This window comes from Dunckerocampus dactyliophorus, chromosome 2, assembly GCF_027744805.1.
Source record: "Dunckerocampus dactyliophorus isolate RoL2022-P2 chromosome 2, RoL_Ddac_1.1, whole genome shotgun sequence".
Taxonomy (NCBI): domain Eukaryota; kingdom Metazoa; phylum Chordata; class Actinopteri; order Syngnathiformes; family Syngnathidae; genus Dunckerocampus; species Dunckerocampus dactyliophorus.
This window is the reverse complement of record NC_072820.1, coordinates 2,296,358-2,314,814: the sequence shown is the minus strand read 5'-3', so window position 1 is coordinate 2,314,814 and position 18,457 is coordinate 2,296,358. Positions and strand designations below refer to the sequence as shown.

At 48.7% G+C, this 18,457-nt stretch overlaps 2 protein-coding genes across 4 annotated transcripts in view; one reads left to right on the top strand and one right to left on the bottom strand.

The window, feature by feature from the left end:
- Positions 1–1,883: 1,883 nt before the first annotated feature.
- On the top strand, positions 1,884–6,276 carry stx4 (syntaxin 4). The gene is made up of 10 exons (XM_054768251.1): positions 1,884–2,782; positions 3,091–3,195; positions 3,271–3,370; positions 3,441–3,515; positions 3,576–3,646; positions 3,735–3,843; positions 3,919–3,992; positions 4,892–5,029; positions 5,104–5,214; positions 5,279–6,276. Exons 1-10 carry the CDS (start codon positions 2,753–2,755, stop codon positions 5,354–5,356), a joined length of 891 nt encoding a protein of 296 aa, XP_054624226.1. The 5' UTR covers positions 1,884–2,752; the 3' UTR covers positions 5,357–6,276.
- Positions 6,277–6,909: 633 nt separating this feature from the next.
- Positions 6,910–18,457, bottom strand: part of srcap (Snf2-related CREBBP activator protein) — a 31,179-nt gene continuing 19,631 nt past the window's right edge. For 2 of the 3 annotated variants that reach the window (XM_054768239.1, XM_054768240.1), the window contains 16 exons: positions 18,247–18,416; positions 17,994–18,169; positions 17,697–17,912; positions 17,448–17,612; positions 16,530–16,676; positions 16,133–16,450; positions 15,710–15,948; positions 15,277–15,593; positions 15,000–15,202; positions 13,635–13,804; positions 13,365–13,561; positions 13,154–13,268; positions 12,952–13,077; positions 12,697–12,873; positions 12,535–12,618; positions 6,910–11,527 (listed from right to left, as the gene is read on the bottom strand). In XM_054768239.1, the coding sequence (XP_054624214.1) occupies positions 7,511–11,527; positions 12,535–12,618; positions 12,697–12,873; positions 12,952–13,077; positions 13,154–13,268; positions 13,365–13,561; positions 13,635–13,804; positions 15,000–15,202; positions 15,277–15,593; positions 15,710–15,948; positions 16,133–16,450; positions 16,530–16,676; positions 17,448–17,612; positions 17,697–17,912; positions 17,994–18,169; positions 18,247–18,416 (6,837 nt within the window). In that variant the 3' untranslated portion in view covers positions 6,910–7,510. The remainder of the gene's footprint in view (positions 11,528–12,534; positions 12,619–12,696; positions 12,874–12,951; positions 13,078–13,153; positions 13,269–13,364; positions 13,562–13,634; positions 13,805–14,999; positions 15,203–15,276; positions 15,594–15,709; positions 15,949–16,132; positions 16,451–16,529; positions 16,677–17,447; positions 17,613–17,696; positions 17,913–17,993; positions 18,170–18,246; positions 18,417–18,457) is intronic. The other variant, XM_054768241.1, reaches the window with a different exon arrangement.

Below are 18,457 nucleotides of genomic sequence, written 5' to 3'. Positions count from 1 at the left end.
AATACCGATGTAAAACTGGCTATAGGGGTGTTATTTCATGTCAAGAGGGCTCTCATAATGTTTAAAAAACGTACTGTAAAGGCCGTAAACAGGCTTTTTATGCTCTACAAAAATATTTGATTCATTAATAAGAAATCGCGGAAATTCACTTATCACGGTCTGGAACCAATTATCGGCCATAAACGAGGGATTGCTCTATAAATTTCTCTTTGACTTAGCAGCAATCAATTATGGTGTGTTCAAGGACCGCTGGAGCTTGGTGAAAAAACATCATCACTGAAGCTGTGTTGTTTTTCTTTGTTGAAGTGTGGTTTCTGTGGAAAAAATGGCCTACTTTTACAGAAAAACGTTTATTTTTAAATATTTTTTGACCAAAAACATTTCACCTCTCATCCGAGCAGGCTTCATCAGTTCACGAGTGAGCTGTGCCGTTTTTAGGAATCTGCTGCAACAATCTTCTCTGCAAAGTTTTGAACTGAAGTCGCGAGCCGGTCTGATGCCATTCACGAGCCGCCAGTTGAATCGGAATAGTAACAGTAATTCAAGTATTTTAGCAGGGATTTAGCAGGATTAATCACATCGCCCCTCATCAGGCATGACGTGTCACCATGTCTAAATGGTAGGGGCGCTAAATACTTTGACTTTGAGTTCAAGTCCAGGATTAAAGCTTTTCTGGAAGTCGGCGCCAAGCGGCACTTTTGTCTGCGGGAGCCAATCCTAACGTTTGTTAGCTTGAAAGACACGCAAACGTTCAATCAAGAATGTGCTCACTTTTAGGACACGACTGCTTTTATACGTGGCTGAACCCAAATATGCTCATATGACCTCAGAGCTTTACATCGGGTGTCTAAAGTGCGGCCCAGGGGGCCATTTGCGGCATGCAGCTTGTTCTTTATTGCTTAAATATCCAATTAAACATGTCTACTATATTGGGTAATAGGAGTGTAAAGGTGACTATAGGGGTGTTACTTCATGTATAGAGGGCTCTAATAATGTTAAAAAATCGTATTTAGAAGAACGTAAACATGTTTTCTGTCTTATTTTCTCTTATTATATTTACTATATTGGGTAATACTAGTGTAAAACTGACTATAGGGCTGTTATTTCATGTTTAGAGGGCTCTAATAATGTTAAAATTTGTATTTAGAAGGCTGTACACAGATTTTCTATGGTCTAACTACAAAAATATGTGATTTATAAATAAGAAATCACGGAAATTCACTTATCACGTCAACCGCCATAAACAAGGGATTACTGTATAAATTTCACTTTGGCTTTGCAGCAATCAACTACGGTGTGTTCAAAGACTGCCGAACCGAGTGTGACATCTCAACGCTTGGCGAAAAAATATAATCAGTGAAGCTGTATTGTTTTTTTTGTTGAAGTGTAACTTCTGTGGAAAAAGGGGCTATTTTTGGACAACAACATCTTATTAACATATTTTTAAAACTAAAAATCAGCAAATTTGCAGGGTTCACAAATGCTGATGCTCAGTATGAGGCCCTGGGTGGAAAATGTTGACAATTTGGGAGCTCAAGAAAAAGCTCAAAGAAAAAGTCATGCAGAAAAACTCACCGGCCATTTTATTAGGTATACTCTTTAACGGGCTCGTGCTCAGTTTAGGAGGTTTTCATTTTACAATGTGTTTATTTTTATGACCTCTGTGACAGTGCAGGTGTACCTAATGAGGTGGTGAACAGCGATGCACTTGTCAATCAATGCGTGACAGCCGTTCTAGTGTGACGCCCCCAGCCCCCATCCCACCCTCACTGCAGGGGGGCATCATCACGTCCGCGCCTTCCTCGTCCGCGTGCGCGTACACGCCATCAATCCCGCCGTGACCTCCAGTGCAACAAAAATAATGACACAAAAGACATCCGCCATTGGAGACGTCTTACCTGCCCACTGTCTGGTTGGCGAGCTGTCTCATTCGGTTGAACTGCTTCTTCATCTTGTCTTCTTCTGCGCCACACAAGCGCCGCAGATCTCATGGATGATGCACGCCTAAACATCCGCGCCGCCGCGCACGGACGAGCCCACGCAGCCGGCGACCGTTCCTCCCATCATGGCGACGACGAGGGCGGCGTGTGTCCGACCGTCTGCCGCCGTGCTCCGCTGCTCCGGAGGTGCAGATGGACCGAATGTGCGTGTCTCTCTCTGCTGGACGACTGACAGCTCGCTGGAGACGAGACGCTGTCCCCCGGTGCATCATGGGAAGCGGAGTTCAATACACACGTCATGCTCGACACATGATCAGCCCAAATGTTGAACTAAATACATGTTTGTTTTACTCAACACGTATGCAAACCTTTAAGTAGCCTTCGTAAGCAAGTCGTCAAACAAAACCTTGCATTCCAACCACAATAGCAACCTTATAGAAACAATACTGATTAACAATTGAGCACTATTATCTTGTAGAGGCAGAATGTTTGACAAAAAAAGCGCAACCGTATAGAATGTCTTGTTTATACAAGAAATGAGTACCTTCAAAACTGCAGTTACATAGCAGCATCCTGTGGGAGGGCGCCAGCGAGTCAAAGTAAACTCTGGAGGAGGAGCATGAGAAGAAGAAGAAGAAGACTAAGTGTCGCCGTCTTGCACTCAAGTTAACTTGTTGAATGACAGCAAATCTAACTTTTTCACCATTCTACCAATTTTTCTGTAACTGTGACAGTTTTTTTTTAATCCCGGTGACAACTTTGCCAGACTTTGTCTCACCGCTGCGTCGTCTCTGTGTGGTTAAAGCCGAAAAATGCGGGACCGAACTCTGGAGTTGGGAAACGTAAGTGTCAAAAGTAGCGTTAGCTGTAGCATGCTAGCACTGCCGAGTAACGGTCGCGAACGTCAGCTTTCCTCAACGACAACTTTCACCTAGACATGTAATGCAAGTGAGCTGTTGCTGTGAGACCGTTTGACAGTTTGCGTGTCCTCACGTCCACTTGGGCGTTGTTTTTTTTCTTGCTTCCGCTGGAGCATAGTTTGAGGCCGGGCGTAGGGCAGGGCAAACCTGGCTCGTGAAGCTGCGAAAGATCGTTTCACGCTAGAGATGGCTCACTCCTTCTCTTTCTCTCTCTCTCTCTGTGAGCCCAGAAAGGAGATGCCTCAGACGAGGACGATGAAGGCAAGTCCCTTATGATCAAACCTGGAACCTCTTCGGCCAAAGAGGAGAAGGAAAATGAGAACTTCTTTAAAAAGGTCAACAGTCAAGTCACTTTTTTTGACTGCATGGTTGCGGATATGTTGGTTGGACTTTGCCGCAATGTTTTGCAGGTACAAGAAATCCATGAGGGTCTGTACAGTCTAAAGAAGATGGTTTCTGACCTTGAGAACAAACAGAAGACTGTGCTGGGTGTGGCCCTGCCAGAGGAGGGTACGTTTCTCCTGAAACACTCCTGACCTGACATGGCAGCACTCGTCGTGATGTTTTTAAATCCTTATAGGCATGAAGAAGGAGCTACAGACTCTACGGGATGAGATCAAAACCTTGGCCAGTCAGATCCAGCGGAAACTGAAGAGTGAGTCATTATGAAGCCCCTCCATTGATTCTGTTTGACTGGCTGCTCGTCTTGCCGCAGGTATCGAGCCCAAGAAGGGAGAGGACGACGCCAAGTATGTGCCCGTCAACACTCGCATGCAGCGCACTCAGGTTTTGAGCCCTTGCTTATTGTCCTGTTTGGGCTGAAATTCTCTTCTCCGTTGAGTTTTAAAGCTCGCGTTGACATCTCTGCTTGCAGCACGGCGTCCTGTCCAGGGAGTTTGTGGAGCTGATGGGTCACTGCAACACCATCCAGGCCCAGTACAGAGACCGCAACGTGGAGAGGATACAGAGACAACTGAAAATCAGTGAGTCCTTCTAACGGTGCACGACGGGGGCGCCGGGCACGGTGACATTTGATGATATCGCTCTCGTCTCGTTAGCCGGCACCAACGTGACGGACGAGGAGCTGGATTCGATGCTGGAAAGCGGGCAGACGGACGTTTTCACTCAAAATGTGAGTTCATGTAAGCTTATGTTTGTCTCCATACATCTCTCAACGTCTGATACATCTGTTGTAGTTGCTCAGACTGGACGGCAGCCTTGGTAAGCACAGGACAAAAAAGTAGGACTCCCCCAGGGCATGTCTTTGGTAGCTGAGTGTAGCAGACTTCCCAATCCATGTTCAGGGGCCTCATCTATAAAAATGGGCTTGGAATTTAGTTATAACATAAAAAGTGGCGTATGCACACATTCACGCAATTTGTAGGTTATAGATTCCACCTTGAGTGGAAGTGCGCCTACACAATTCCGCCTCAAGTCACGCACCTTTCCACGCCTCCACTTCGCCATAGAAGGTCAATGCAAAGTGACTCATGAACGTGGCGTCCGTATTTGAAGAGCCTGGATTGCATCGTTACCACGGCCGCTGTCATTCAGAATCACGGCCAGCGGGAAGATGACGAAGCAGACTTTCACTCAGATGGAGGTGGAACCACAGTGGTGCCTTGGTTAGCGTCATGAATCTGTTCCAGAAGGTCAGACTCAAACCAAAACTGACTCTAACCAAAGCATATTTCCCGATAGAAAATCATGTGAATCCAATTCATCTGTTCCAGACACCCAAAAATGTTAACACAGAACACATTTTGTAGACAATAATTCTAGTTTTACATGCAGAAAATGATGCAAAACTAATAATGGACAACTGAACATTTAACATCACTTTACCTAGTTTTGAAAAGACAGAGGGGGAGTATGGCGATGCTTGGAGGGCAATCCCTTTTTTCTTTTTTAAACTGTTTCTGCACTCATGCAACAACAACGAAAAGCGTGGACAAGCTTTGTAGATGAGGCCCCAGATCTTTTGATTTTAATTAAAAAATAAAAATCCAAAGCCTTCACGGTGCTTCTCAGATCCTGATTGATGCCAAAGCCACGAGACAAGCTCTGAATGAGATCGAGTCGCGGCACGATGAGATCCTGAAGCTGGAGCGGAGCATCAGAGATCTCCACGACATGTTCCAGTACCTGGCCATGGAGGTGGAGGCTCAGGTACAACCCGTCCGACGCGTCCTCTTGAAAGTGGCTTAAAGTCCGTCTAATGGGTATGTTGCGTCCCGCCACAGGGGGAGATGGTGGACCAGATCGAGCACAACATCAAGCAGTCATCCAACTATGTGGAAAAAGCCAAGGACAACACGGAGAAAGCCGTCACGTATCAGCAGAAAGCCCGCAAGGTACTCCGTCTTAAACCTGTCCGTGTTTGCACTCAGCATGTGACCTTGCGCGTCTCCCTTGCAGAAAAAGATCTGGATCGCAATTTGTTTGGCCATCCTCATCCTCATCCTCGCCATCTCACTGGCCACCACCTTCTCCTGACCAGATGGCAGGACGTTTTTGGTCAGCTAGGAGTCCGTCATCATTTAACGCTTCTTCCTGTTGCTTGTCCCCCGTAAATGTCTCAGCAATCCCTGGAGGACCAGGACCAGGACTGTTACAGCCCCACCCTCGGCGCCCCCTCAGACTGTACCCTGAGTGGCGCAGATCCTTGAGTACTCAGGAACACGTGGCGGTTTATGAACAAATAGTTTTATAGGGAGGCTCTTTTATAATTCATTGTACATAATGTATGGGTGCTGTCACACAAACATTTTACAGCCTTCATGTAAATACACTCTTTGGATTTTAAAAGCTTCACAAACCAGTTTTTGTATTTATGGTTTGAACTTGGATGTGTGAGCTGCTAGACGACACATGAACTTCAAAACACGTGGTGGTGCGAGCGTGATGTCGTGCACTGAAATAGCGGAGAAGGGAAGAAGTCAAACATTTCCTCTTGCGTTCCGTCGGCGAGGACGGACTCGTCCTCTAGGCGGTCTCTGCGGTTACAATGAGACAACTTTGAGTCTTGTATTACTGAGAGTTTGGGTTTAAAATAAAATGCTGCCATCTTCTATTATCGTGTTGGAAGTTTGTTTAAACGCAGCGGGTCCAAAATGTTTCACATTACCGTACCCCTTCATATATTTGACCTGGAGCCATGGACCACATTGGCATCTTTCTCTGAATTATTCATCACCTGGTTCATATATTTAATTGTACACATTACATTTTAAATCATTTATGACTTAAAGAATTAATGCAATAATAAAAAATGTAAGTTTAACTTAAATGTAATTAAATGTATTTTTAAATAAAATGTAACGTTACTCTGAATCATTCCTCACCTTAATATAACATTACATTTTAATTTAATTATTTTAAGAAATGTATTAAATGTGTATAATTCATTTAATGTATATGCTACCATCATTTGAAGAATTCATGTATTCTTAAATGTATTACAATGTAAATGTGTATGTCATTAAAGGTTGAATTTAAAAAATGTATATTTAATGTACTTAAATGTAAGTTTAATTTATTGAAATAATGTATTTTTAAACAATTTCAATGTAAATGTGCATAATTCATTAAATGTATGGTAAAAATTATTAATTTACCTATTTAAGAACTAATGAAATATATAACAATTATATACAAATATACTTATTTGTTCATATTATGCACACGCAACAATGAATATTCGTGTACCCCCATTGGGCAATTTGCATAGATCGCATAGGGAACCTATTGTTTAATGCATAAAACCAACAAAGTCATGAAAAGTGGCAACTCATTTTTGGTCTTTTTATTCAATAGTAATTGTCTTAATTGTTCAAGTAAAACATTGTGGAATTACAAGGGATTGAAGGAATGCAACAAATAAAGAGACAAACCAAAAAAAAAATAATTCATTGACGGTCACCTGAACTGTACCTGTCGTTCCACACGTTCTGTCCAAGTTCTTATGTTACACAACAAAGACGTGACAGCAACAAATAAAACTATTTGGTAGCACAAATGTAGAGTCAGTTCCTTAATCATTCCAGGAGTTTTTCTTCTATTTCTTGCTTTCTTTTTTTTTTTTTTTGGCTCTTCTTGACGAGAGTGAAGCTCAACACTCCAGCATCAAGTGCTTCACAAGGCAAGCTCGGGTCAGAACCCTTTAGAAGGCCCGAGAGGCACTCGCACACTATAAATACACAACAGTAACTGCCTCGGAGCCACTACAGTGATGAGGTGACATCATCAACACCTTTGACCTGTAGAGACCACCTGACGCATCAAGTGGCTAAAGTTGATGTCAGGAAAGTGGAGAAGGAAATGTGCAAATGAGAAGGACAAGTGTGGCTCTCACGTGAATTCACTGAAGAGAAAGCAAAGCAGCTCCAGCAGAGGTCGCTCTTCATCAAACCTTTCAAGCTGCTCACTCCTTCCCTGAGTGACCAGCCTGCCCTCAAGTGGCCAAACTACGCCCACGCCACCCTTCCAGTCAGTCCGGCACCCCTGAGCCGCCCCCCCGCCGGCTTCATTTGTAAAGAGGGAGGGGGCCCAAGGCACCGGGAGGTCCCTGGCTTGTGCAACACTGGCGTCCTGGAGGAGATGTAGAGTGCAGACAAGACGTGCTCGTTGACGTTGCTGAGCAGTTGGCACTCATGTCTTGTTGTGGCGTTGTTGGTTGGCTGAGGAGCGCGTACTCGCCGCCGGCGACCTCGCCTGCACCGCCGCTAGCGCCGCCACGCTCCTCAGCACCCTGTCCGGTGTCCCCTCTGCCCCCAAACTGGCCGTAGTGTCCTGGGAGAGCTTTAGGGACCTGCGCTCCCCCTGGCTCCCCCTCCGACGGGCCTGCTTGTCCTTCCTCACCCGCTCAGCGCTGCGGTCGCTGCCCGAGGACGCGGCCCGGGAGCGCGCCCCCTTGCGCTCGGTGTTCTGAGAGCTGGCGCTGTGTGCCCGCCGGCTGCTGGCGCTGCTGCTGCGACTTCGGCTGCTGGGGGGCCGCCCGCCGTCCGCCTCGCCGTCACTGCTCATGCTACTGCAGGCACTTGGACCTCGGGACGCCTCCCCCCCACCTTCCTTCCCCTTCGCTGCCTTACGACTCCCGCCTTCCTTTTCCTCAGGTTTAGGCCTCTTGTACTCCTCCAGGGGGGGCACGAGAGAACCTGGGCACTGTCTGGTGGAGCGGGATGCGGGCCGACTGGCTTGATTGGACGTTGGTTTGCTGCCACTTTTACTGTTAGCAACATTTCCAGAGTTGCTCTGAGGAGGGACGAGGACAGTTTTACTTTTGGACTTTTGGTTCTTTTGGTCAGGGGACGCAGCAGGGCCCTTCCCGCCTGCTTTGGAATCCTTGCGCGGGGTGTGGCCGGGAGTGTCCACCCTTCCTTTCATAGCGAGAAGCTTGGCCGCTGCATTGAGGGCAGAGCACCTCTTCCCCAGGACCTCCGGCTCGGGGGGGCGCGAAGCTGCACTGCTGGGGGGCAACTTCTTGTCTTGAGAAGACCCCACTGACCTCCTGGTGACCCTGACTGAAGATGAGTCGCTGCCAGAGTCGCCCCCGGTGGACGTGTTGGCGTTGCTGTCGGAGCCGCGGGCAGGCTTCCTTCCCTCTCGCTTGCGGCTCTGGTCCTGGTTCTGGTCCTGCGGCTGGCACTTGGCAGAGCAAGTTAGGCGGTGCTCCTTCCTGCCACCCTCGTCTTCAGAGTCGCAGGACGACGAGAAAGACCTGGTGCGTCTCCTCTGAGGGGACGTCTCCTCTTCCTCTTTGTCGCCCGGCCCCGCCTCCGAGGTGACGTCGACCCGCTGCCTCTTGCTGGGATGTCTGTTCTCGTACGTCCTCTTGTGGTGAGCGTGCCTCGTCAAGGTGGACGTGGAGCAGCCAGAGGAGGGCGATGACGAGCGTGTGGAGTCCTGGCTACTCTGACGACTGAAAGACCTTTTCTGAGTGGGTGTCTTGTGCTCCTCGCTCGTTCGCTTGACCTCCTCCGGTGCCACCTCCTCCTCCTGGGGGGAGTTGCCTTTGTCTCCCTCAACCACTTCGCCTTCTTTCTCCGCGTCTTTGGCCTCAGGAGAGCTCGCCACCTTCCTTCTTTTGCTCTGTGACACCAAGATGTCCTGCTGCGTGTTGTCCTCAGCCTCCACATTGTCTGCTTCCGTCAAGGCTGTCTGGTCCCGCTCCCTCTTAGACCAGACTGGATCGGGTTCAGTACTAGGAGGAGGGGTCGTCTTGGAAGCAGCAGCATATGTTTGCGATTGTGATGAGATGACAGAAGATGTTTGAGGAGCAAGTGTTGTCGTGGCAGCGGTGGAGATTGCTGATGGTGGCACTGATTCTGGGGGGGCCGTGGTTGTGGTTCGGTCTGTGGAAGGTGTAGGTCTATGTGGTGTAGCGTCCATCTTGTCTGGTGAAGTAGAAGAAGTGTTCTCATCACACGGGGCACATGATGTCGTGGAGGCTGCGAGTGATGTCGTTGCTGCATCGCTTCGGTGTGTTTCTGCTGGTGGGGGAGGGAAGGGTGGAGAAGGTGGAGCAGATGTTGGAGTGGGCATGTTAGAAAGTGGAGATGTTGGTGCCTCCACAGGTGGGCATGCATCTACAGCAGAGGCTGCTGGTTGGCTTGTGTTGGACTGTTCTGGACACACTGGCTCAGTATTTGGAGGAGACGTGCAGTTTGGTTCTGTCTGTTGAGACGAACCTTCCATCGGACTTGATGAGGTGGCTACAGGGTGGGTGAAGGTGGGGGTGTCTGTAGTGTTGGCTGGTGGAACAGAGGACTGAAGTGACTCCTTCTCAGCAGCAGGTCCTGCCTCCACTTGGCTCGATGGGACAGAGGCGTCAGGTTCTGACGTTGGTGCTGCTTCCACCATCATGGCGGGTGGCTTGGGTGGTGGTGGAGTGGTAGCAACTGGAGGGGCACAGGCGGCGGTTTTGGCAGCGTCTGATGGATCTGGCTCAGATGGTGCGTCAGAAGGTCCAGAGAGGTCGAACGCTGGAGGAGGCGACAAGACGGGGCTGGCAGGTGGTGATTGACTTGGAGTAGAGACCTGGTTTGGTGTGGGCTCTGCAGCAGGATCAGGCTTGGTGACGGAGTCTGGGGATGCGATGGAGGCCTGCTGGGCTTCTGGCTCAGTGGGTGCTTGGGCTGGAGTTTGCCTTGTTATTGGCGGTGCAGACTCTTCAGTCTTGGAATCCATTTCTTCCGCTTTGGTAGACAGGAACTCCTGATCAGTGTCCTCTGACTTCTGGTCCAGTGGGACACTTAGATCTTCACTAGCATCCAGTCTGGATCCACTGGACACAATGGCAGTGGGTGGAACGTTTTTCTGTCCGTCACAGACAAAGTCTGGAGAACTTACTGAGTCTTTGCGGGGACGACCCCGCTTACGTTTTGGGGAAAGGGGGGCGCCCCCATCTTCACAGGGTGAGACTGGTTGTGAGGGGGGAGGAGACGCCATGTTGTTTAGGTCAGGCAACTTGGGGGGACATTTAGGGGGCCGGCCCCTCTTTCTTTTCAAAGGCGTCGCATGGGAATTGACACCAGCTTCGGGAGAAGTGGTTTCTTTGCTCGGAGAAGAGTCCGTTTTTTTGTAGGTGCCTCTTCCTCGACCCGCATGCAGCAGCTCTCCCAGCTGAGCCGCCATGCGAGATTCCGTTTCCAGCCTGCGGCGTACGGGAAGGTTCCTCAGCACGGGCATGTCAGGAGACAGATGGGGAGGAGAGTATGGAGGATAAGCTCTGACAGGCTGAAGGTGCACAGGTGGACTCTGTGTGGAGTCTTGGTCCTGAGGGGATTTGGTCAAAGTGTCTTTAGAGCTACTACTGTCAGGAACCGAAGATGGGGTGTCTTTATTTGGTTCCTCTACAGGTCCACTTGTGTTCTCCTCCAGTGAGGCCTCTTCTGAAGAACCCCCAGTACTGCTTCCTCGCCACCTCCTCTTCCTCGGCTCTTTCTCTTCCACCACGGTGACCAGCCGACCCGGAAGCTTGCGCAGTACTTTGGCCGATGGCGAATCATCCACCAGGCCCCGCAGGACTTCGTCATCAGCGGACTGGCGCTTGCGTGGTGAGCGACAGCTGGTGGAGGGCGGAGACATAGCGCTTTGGTCTTTGCCGACATCATCTTTTGCTTCATGCTCCACTTGGCGTACGGGCTCCAGCGATGTCTCTGATAACCTGCTTTCCTTCAGGTTCTCCTCTTTCCCTCTTCTAGGGGTCTCAGACACACTCTGCGGCGAGGAAGGCACTGAACTGGCTTGAGGCTTGTTTTTACTGGCCTGATGATCTCTAGCAGGAGATGAGGCTTTTGAAGATTTGGAGGAGTCCTGGAGCCTGGCTGTCAGGGTCTTTGAAGGGTCTGTGCGGGACGGGGTATTAGAGTCTTTGGCGGAACTGCGTCCTCTAAGACCAGCGCGGACTCTTTCAGGCACTTCTCTGTACATTGCGGGCTCGGTTTCAGGAGAGGCCCCACGCAGACGACCGCTGGTCCTTGTAGAGGTGACAGTCTTGACTTTGTCCTTGTCCTTGGGCTTGCGGCCACGCCGCGCAGGAGCAGGCTGAGCTTGCTCCACAGAGGCCGGAGTCGACAAAAACTCATCTTCATCAGAGGATGCATGTAGTCTGAGGCCCTCCTCCTTGGCCTGGTCCAGACCCTTTCTGGCAGCCTCCACTTGTTCCTAAACACACAACACATCACAGGTCAGCACTTTCACCAACACTAATTAAAAACTACATATTGCAAGTTCATTCTCTGAAAATTGCAACATTTTTTCCTTTGATATTTTGACTTTATTCTTATAAAATTACAGCTGTTCACCCCGCCCCAATTTCTGTTTTTTTTTTAAATTTTCCAACTACTTCAACTTCCTTATTGTAAATTTTCCTCTTGTAATTATGACTTATTCCCATAATAATCAGAATTTATTCTTGTAACATGACTGTTTCTACAATCTAATTTTCCAAAAAACTACTAATTGTTTTGTTTCTCACTTAAAGAAAATACAAATAAAATACAATTCTTGAATATTTGAATCTCAAAATTTTGGCTTTATTCTTGTAAAGTTACTGCAGACTTTTTCAAATTTTTGCTGTTTTTTTGTTTTCTTCTTAAATAAAAGAGAAAAATACAATAATAAAGCAGTCGTGGGCCGCACTTTGGACACCCACGGCCTAAGTAGTAACTGATTCTGTAATAAAAACACTAAATACAACAATTAAATGAAACTAACAATTAAAAAAACACTACACTGTTTAGTTATTAATAGGAGCAGATCCTTTAACATGCTCAAGAATACTGTAGCAACATGGCCGTTATGTATAGTTAAAGAGATTGCTGATGTCTGATACTCTGTGAGGCCATGAACGTAACATGACTCCTGACTCTGTGTGTGTGTGTGTGTGTGTGTGTGTGTGTGTGCGCGCGCGCATGCAGAGAGTTTGCTGATGTTTTGGCAACAGTAGCCTTGTTTATTTTATGAGATTGTTGCTCTACCACCTCATTGGCATCCTTGCAATGTCCGAGTAGACGTTACAACACCATGTTTATTCTTCATGATTGATTGACAGTCGAGCGATTGAGCAGCGCGCTGTAACTCGCTCTCCATCGAGCAAGCGTTTACAAACCAAAATTACGTTTTTAATTCATTTATGAGAGCAGAAGTGCACATAGGTTCTGCAGACTTACCTCAGCTTGTTTCAACTCTTCTTTGCAAACATCTTCTAAGGAGGCTTCCAGGAAGTTCATGGCATAGCGCTCAATGGGAGTGAGCTGCGGAAGCAAGGGAATATTACGGTCAGTGGAAGGCAGCAGAAGCCAACCTGGCGTCTAATGTCATCTAACACTCACCTGCTCCACTAGAGCAGCTATTTCTTGCTCCGCCTTGGAGAGCTCCTCCACGTCTTCCTGTTCCCCTCCGTCGTCCAGCGGAATGTTCTCATTGAACTCCGCCAGCTCTGCCACCTGCTCAGCTTTGGCCTGAGAGGCAGCAACGATGTCCTCCTCATCCTCAGCACGACAGAGCGCCTGCAAGAGTGTTATCCTGAAGGTCAGAACGTCTTCCTGCCACCAGGGCTCAGTGAGCCACACTCGGTGAAATTTAACCTGCTCCAGAATGGTGGTGCTCTGTTTGTTGCCAGCTTCCTCATCCTCAGCGTGAGGCACCGACACCTCCACTGCTACCTCCCTCTTCTCACCATCGTTGACGTCAAACAGCTCACGGATAGTTTGCTGAGAAACAAAAGCATCAACTTGTAAAAATGACGTGGTTTTTGACGAGATTTTGACGTGGACATGACCCCTCAACCTGTTTGAAGAAGGCAGTGGTGAAGTTTCCTCCTTCAATGGCCATGTCTCCCAGCATTCTCTTCTGGTTGGCTTTCTTCAGAATGTTCTCCTCCACGGTGCGCTCACTGATCAGCCTGAAGGCGAGCACACCGATATAATCATCAGCATCATCAGCAGCAGCAGCATTTATAGGAGGTGACAAGTGTGGGGCTAACTTGTAACTCATGTACCTGTAGATGTGGACGTCTCGAGTCTGGCCGATGCGGTGGCACCGGTCCTGGGCCTGAGCGTCCATGGTTGGGTTCCAGTCACTGTCGTAGAACACGACCGTGTCCGCACCAGTCAGGTTCACGCCCACACCTCCGCTGCGCGTCGACAGAATGAAGCAGAAGATCCGGCGATCGGCGTTGAAGCGCTCCATGAGGGCCTTGGCGAGAAGGACAACATTGCATGTCATGTCCAAAAACAGAAAGCACTACTCTACCGGTGCCAGTACCGACCTGTCTCTGCTCCACTCGGGTACTGCCGTCCAGCCGCAGGTAGATGTGTCCGTGGTAATTGAGGAACTGCTCCAGGACGTCCAGCATGCGAGTCATCTGGGTGAAGATCAGCACCCTGTGGCCCCCCGTCTTCAGATTCCGCAACAACAAGTGAAGCGTCTGCAGCTTCCCTGCAGGAACACGCCACCAATGTGCAAAGTCAGGAACACAATGAGGTCAAGCAATAAGCTTAAATTCTGTTTTGGCACTCAGGTAATTTATTATTATTGTTAGTGCAAAGAGTGCAAAGAGTCGTTTTAATAACGATTAGATTCGTATATGATTGGTGGTTTCCGACACGATTTAAGGATGATATTGGTTCATTTAGAACGACATGATGCGAAACAATTCAGTAACTTTAAATCGAATCAGTAACTTTGTAGCCAAAAATTCAAGCAGTGTGACTGTGAAATAAATACCTGGATACTGGACAGTGCTGGTGAAGTTTTCTAAATTCACGTTTTTTGTAAATGGAATCAGGTATAAATTAATTAAGGATACAAACAAGTAAACAACAATTAATGGCAAAAGCATTCACAATTTATTTGAATAAACTTGCCAATTGTTGCCGTGATGTCTTTCACCCGAGCTGAGTTTTGACCTACTCTCTGCCTAAACATGCTGGCGAGGCCTGAGGCTTCTGCAGAGCTGACATTACCATACGCTGCTGCTGCAGGAGGTGCGGACGGTCTGCATTGTGTGAAATCCCGTGGCACCTTAGTAGGTGGTTGGAGAGATTTGTCGTCTTGCTGTGGTATTTTACCGTTACATATCCTACAAACACTGAGCAACTTGTTTAGCACATCTCCCTCCTTGCAAAAGCCAAAGTGTTTCCACACACTGGACCGCAATGGTGGCATAAATGTTTCTCGCTCACCGGCTTGTCCTCTGCCATCCGCCATGTTGGCGCGTGGGCATGACATCACAGACAGTCAGACTAAATCGATTTAACGTCTTTATCATTAAAAGTGCGAAAAAACAATCATTCATATAAAGCCTGCTGTGCTTAAATCCAATGCTGTATTACCTAGTATCGATGCAATCGATTGATTACCTTTTAAACAATTTTAGATCAATGTATGTTGTCCGGAATGGCAACTTGCCACACACAGATTGATGTAGTCGGAACATAGGAATATAAAAATCGATACAACGATGTAGTAGATGAATCAGATGAATCGTCACACTCCTAATTTTTACTGTCAAGTTGGACTTGGCTGCCAGCTATTAAACCTTCATTGACATAGGAACAACAACCTTACTGATAGACATTCCACTGCATGGTAACATTTCTACAAATTCATCACACCGGTCCCGTTTCCTTACCACAATCATACTGGATGAGCCTCAGGTCGGGGAACTGGGTCCGCATGTTGCACTGGATGCGATGGAGGCTACGAGTGAGCGGAGTGACTTGTTCTGACAGCGCAGAGGAGAACATCGCCTCCTTGTGGCCCAGAGAGGGAGGAGGATGGCAGCAGTGCATGGTGATGCAAGCGGCCTCCACTGGCGGAATCACAAATGTAAACCTGATGACAAAAAAAGTTTGTTCTCAGGATGGTGTCCTGTTAACAAGACAACCAATCAAGAATCAGGATCCTACCGGTCCACGATATCAGTAAGCAGCTCCAGCCTCTCCTCGATGCTGTGGATGGCGTGTCCTACATAGTGACTGTGACTCCAGAAGTCGCACTCGTGTCCTTGCTGTGACTGCAAACAGCTGCTGTGGCCCGAACGACCCCATTCGGCCTCAGCGGGGCACAGGGAGGCTGGCGAGGGCCGAGCCCCTGGGAGAAACGTCAGGAAGTCCAGAACCTCCTTGCCGTACACAGGCGTTGCAGCACAGCGGCGCTCGTTGACGCTAAAGATGAAGTCCAGTTTGTCATTACGCTGCTGCCTGAGGGCGTGTGCCAGCGATGGCTGACGGGTAGGAGAGAGTGGAGCTAGTTAGGAGCCAGGGTAGGAGGTAGATGACACACCTAAGGCTATGGTGTTGGTGTGGACATGCGTACAGTCTGTTTTAGCATTATGCTTACAATGTAGAAAGGAGAGCAAGGAGGTGGTCGAGGTGCTTTCCTGGGGAGAGGGTGAACTTTTGCAGCAGCACTGGCTTTGGCCTTTGTACCAACTGGAGTCTGACTGGTATTGGAGGTGGGTGCTGCTGTGGTAGTGGTAGTGTTGGTTGCACTGGTGTTGGTGTTGGTGCTGGTCCCGTCATGGGCCGCTGGCTTGGACGCAGAAGACGAAGTCGCCTCTGCTGGAGCAGAGGACGCCGCTAGAGGACCAAGCAGAGTAAAGACGTCACAACGCATGAAGAGTACAACAAAATCAAATAAAAGAACGAGAGAGCGAGGAGGGAAATGAGAATGAATTATGTACAGTGATGTTCTGACCCACTTCCGTTCACCATGCATGCACACTGAGTAGCTGAGAGACAAAAACAGCTCGAGTTGTCTCACCTGGCTTCTCTGTGCAGGGTGGGGGAGGCTGGACTATTTTCAGAATGGGAGGCAGGGGCTGGGACTGGTTTGGGGTGGTGCTGGAGGTTCTGGGAGGAGCTAGAGTGTAGGTGGCGGTGGCAGGACCGGGGGTGCGCTGTGCGACTTGCTGCATTGCCGCAATTCGGATAGGGGCTGTGTTTGGGTAGGGGTGAGGGGAAGTCACACGAGGTGACGGGGCCACGGCTAGGGTGGGCACGGGCCCCCCCTCCTTGCCTGGTGCCTGACGCACAACGATCTTCACCACGCCGGGGCTGCTCACCACGGACGAGGAGGGCACTGAGGAGAAAGAAGAGGGGGTTCAAATATTTGTAGCTGTCAAAGTGCAACGGAGGTCACATGAGGATGCCACTGACACCTTGAGAGGAAGGACTGAGGGGCAGGCGGTGTGCAGGGTTGGTCGCAGGCGCAGGCTTGACACTAGCGGGGCTCTGGACGCTCACCTGAGCGGACTGGCTGATGAGGTGATGCTGCCCCCCGCTGGACACGAGGTGCATCACGTTGCCTGCAGGGAGCAAGATCAGCAAGAATTAAAAAAAAAAAAAAACATTTACTTAAATCATTTCAACTGTTAATTGGTTCCGAACCAGACTGTGATAAGTGAATTTCAACGATGTAGGAATCCTTGTTTATAAATTTAGATATATTTTTGTAGCTAGAGCATAGAAAACCTGTTTACGAGCCCTCTAGTCATGAAATAACACCCCATAGTCACCTTTACACTCCTATTACCCATATAGAGTAGACATAAGAGAAAATAAGACATTTAAAACAAACAAGACTCGTGCTTGTGTGTGTGTTGCTGTAAATGTGTTCCAGTGCTAGGAGAGCTGAATTGGGGGCAGACAGGAAGTGACGTCGGGGGGTCCAGAGTAGAGTTTTAGCTTGGCATGGGTCACGGCCAAAACTGTAGCCCGTGTTATTGTGCATGTACTGACACCTAGTGACCGGTATGGAATACTACATATCATCGCAACATCTTTCAATGAGTCTTCTGAATGCCTTGTATTTGTATTTTACTTTGTATAGCCATTTTTATGCTTGAAAATGTTTTAGGCAAAATGTATGTAAAGTTTGCGTCAACATGCATATTTACTAATAATGAAGCCGCAAAATTCAAAGCACAAAGTAACGAGGGATTACTGTGTTTAGGATGAATTCAATCAAGTCTGATCATTATTAAAAACAAAGAGGGGATGCTTCCATCTACTGTTATTTTTTTGTTTTAGTCCAATAAAAAGTAAAGTGGGAATGAAGAACCAAAAACAAAACATACCCTGAATGGGGCGAGGGGATGGTGCTTGGACTTGGTGGATCGGCGCTCCAGAGAGGGTCAACTTATTGCCCTGCAGTTGAAAGGTGACCGGTTTGCTGCCCTGACACGACGACACCGGTCTTCCTGCCAGGGAGGCGAGTTGCGCTATGCTCACTACCTCGCCAGCTTGGGAAAGACAAGAGTGATGGAAGATGGTGTAATGAACATGCAGCACACAAGTTGGAACATGGATTGGTCTAAAGCACGTACAGGGCAGTCTTGCTTGCATATCTGGACTGAGCAGAACCCTCTGAGGCATGATGCTGCTGGTGTTCGGGCTCGGGTGAGCGGGTATGCTGGCGGTGCATGGAGCAGGGGGAGGACGCACAGTAAGTACCGGCTTGGGAGCGCTGGATCTCACCGCTGTTTGGGCACCAGGAGGCAGGGAGGAGCGAGGAGGGGGAGTGGTTGCCACCGAACATATGACTGAAAGAGGAACAAGAAGCAAATTAGAAGAAGGTGGAGAGACAAATGGTCGGACTTCGCCCCTTGAAGTGCATCACATGCCTTGTTGAACTGCGGGTGCAGGCGCAGGAACAGCGGCAGGCGGCGGTGCAGACAGAGGCGGTGCAGAGGCCTCAGGGGTCGGAGGTTTGTGCGTCTGAGCTGCAGGCGGCACAGAGGTGGGTTTGTTTGTTGGCACGGCTGAACGGTTGTCGCCTTTGGGAGGCGGGTGGAAGAACCTAAAACATCAAACAAGATGGATCAGTCAGCAGGACTGGGCGGAAAGCATCACTCTTCTATGATTCTGACCATTTACCTGTTGACCTTCATGCGGATCTGTTTGAGTCTTGGCGCTGGTGCGGGAGATTCGACTATCTCCTGGATTAGCTGGCGACCAACTTTGTGATTTGAAGCAAAGATGTCCGCCTGGTACCGAGTCACGCGGCCCTCCAAACCAATGAGGTCAAATATAGAAAGGTCGCAGCGCTATGGAGGAAAATGAGAAAACGGCATGTTCGACATGGCAG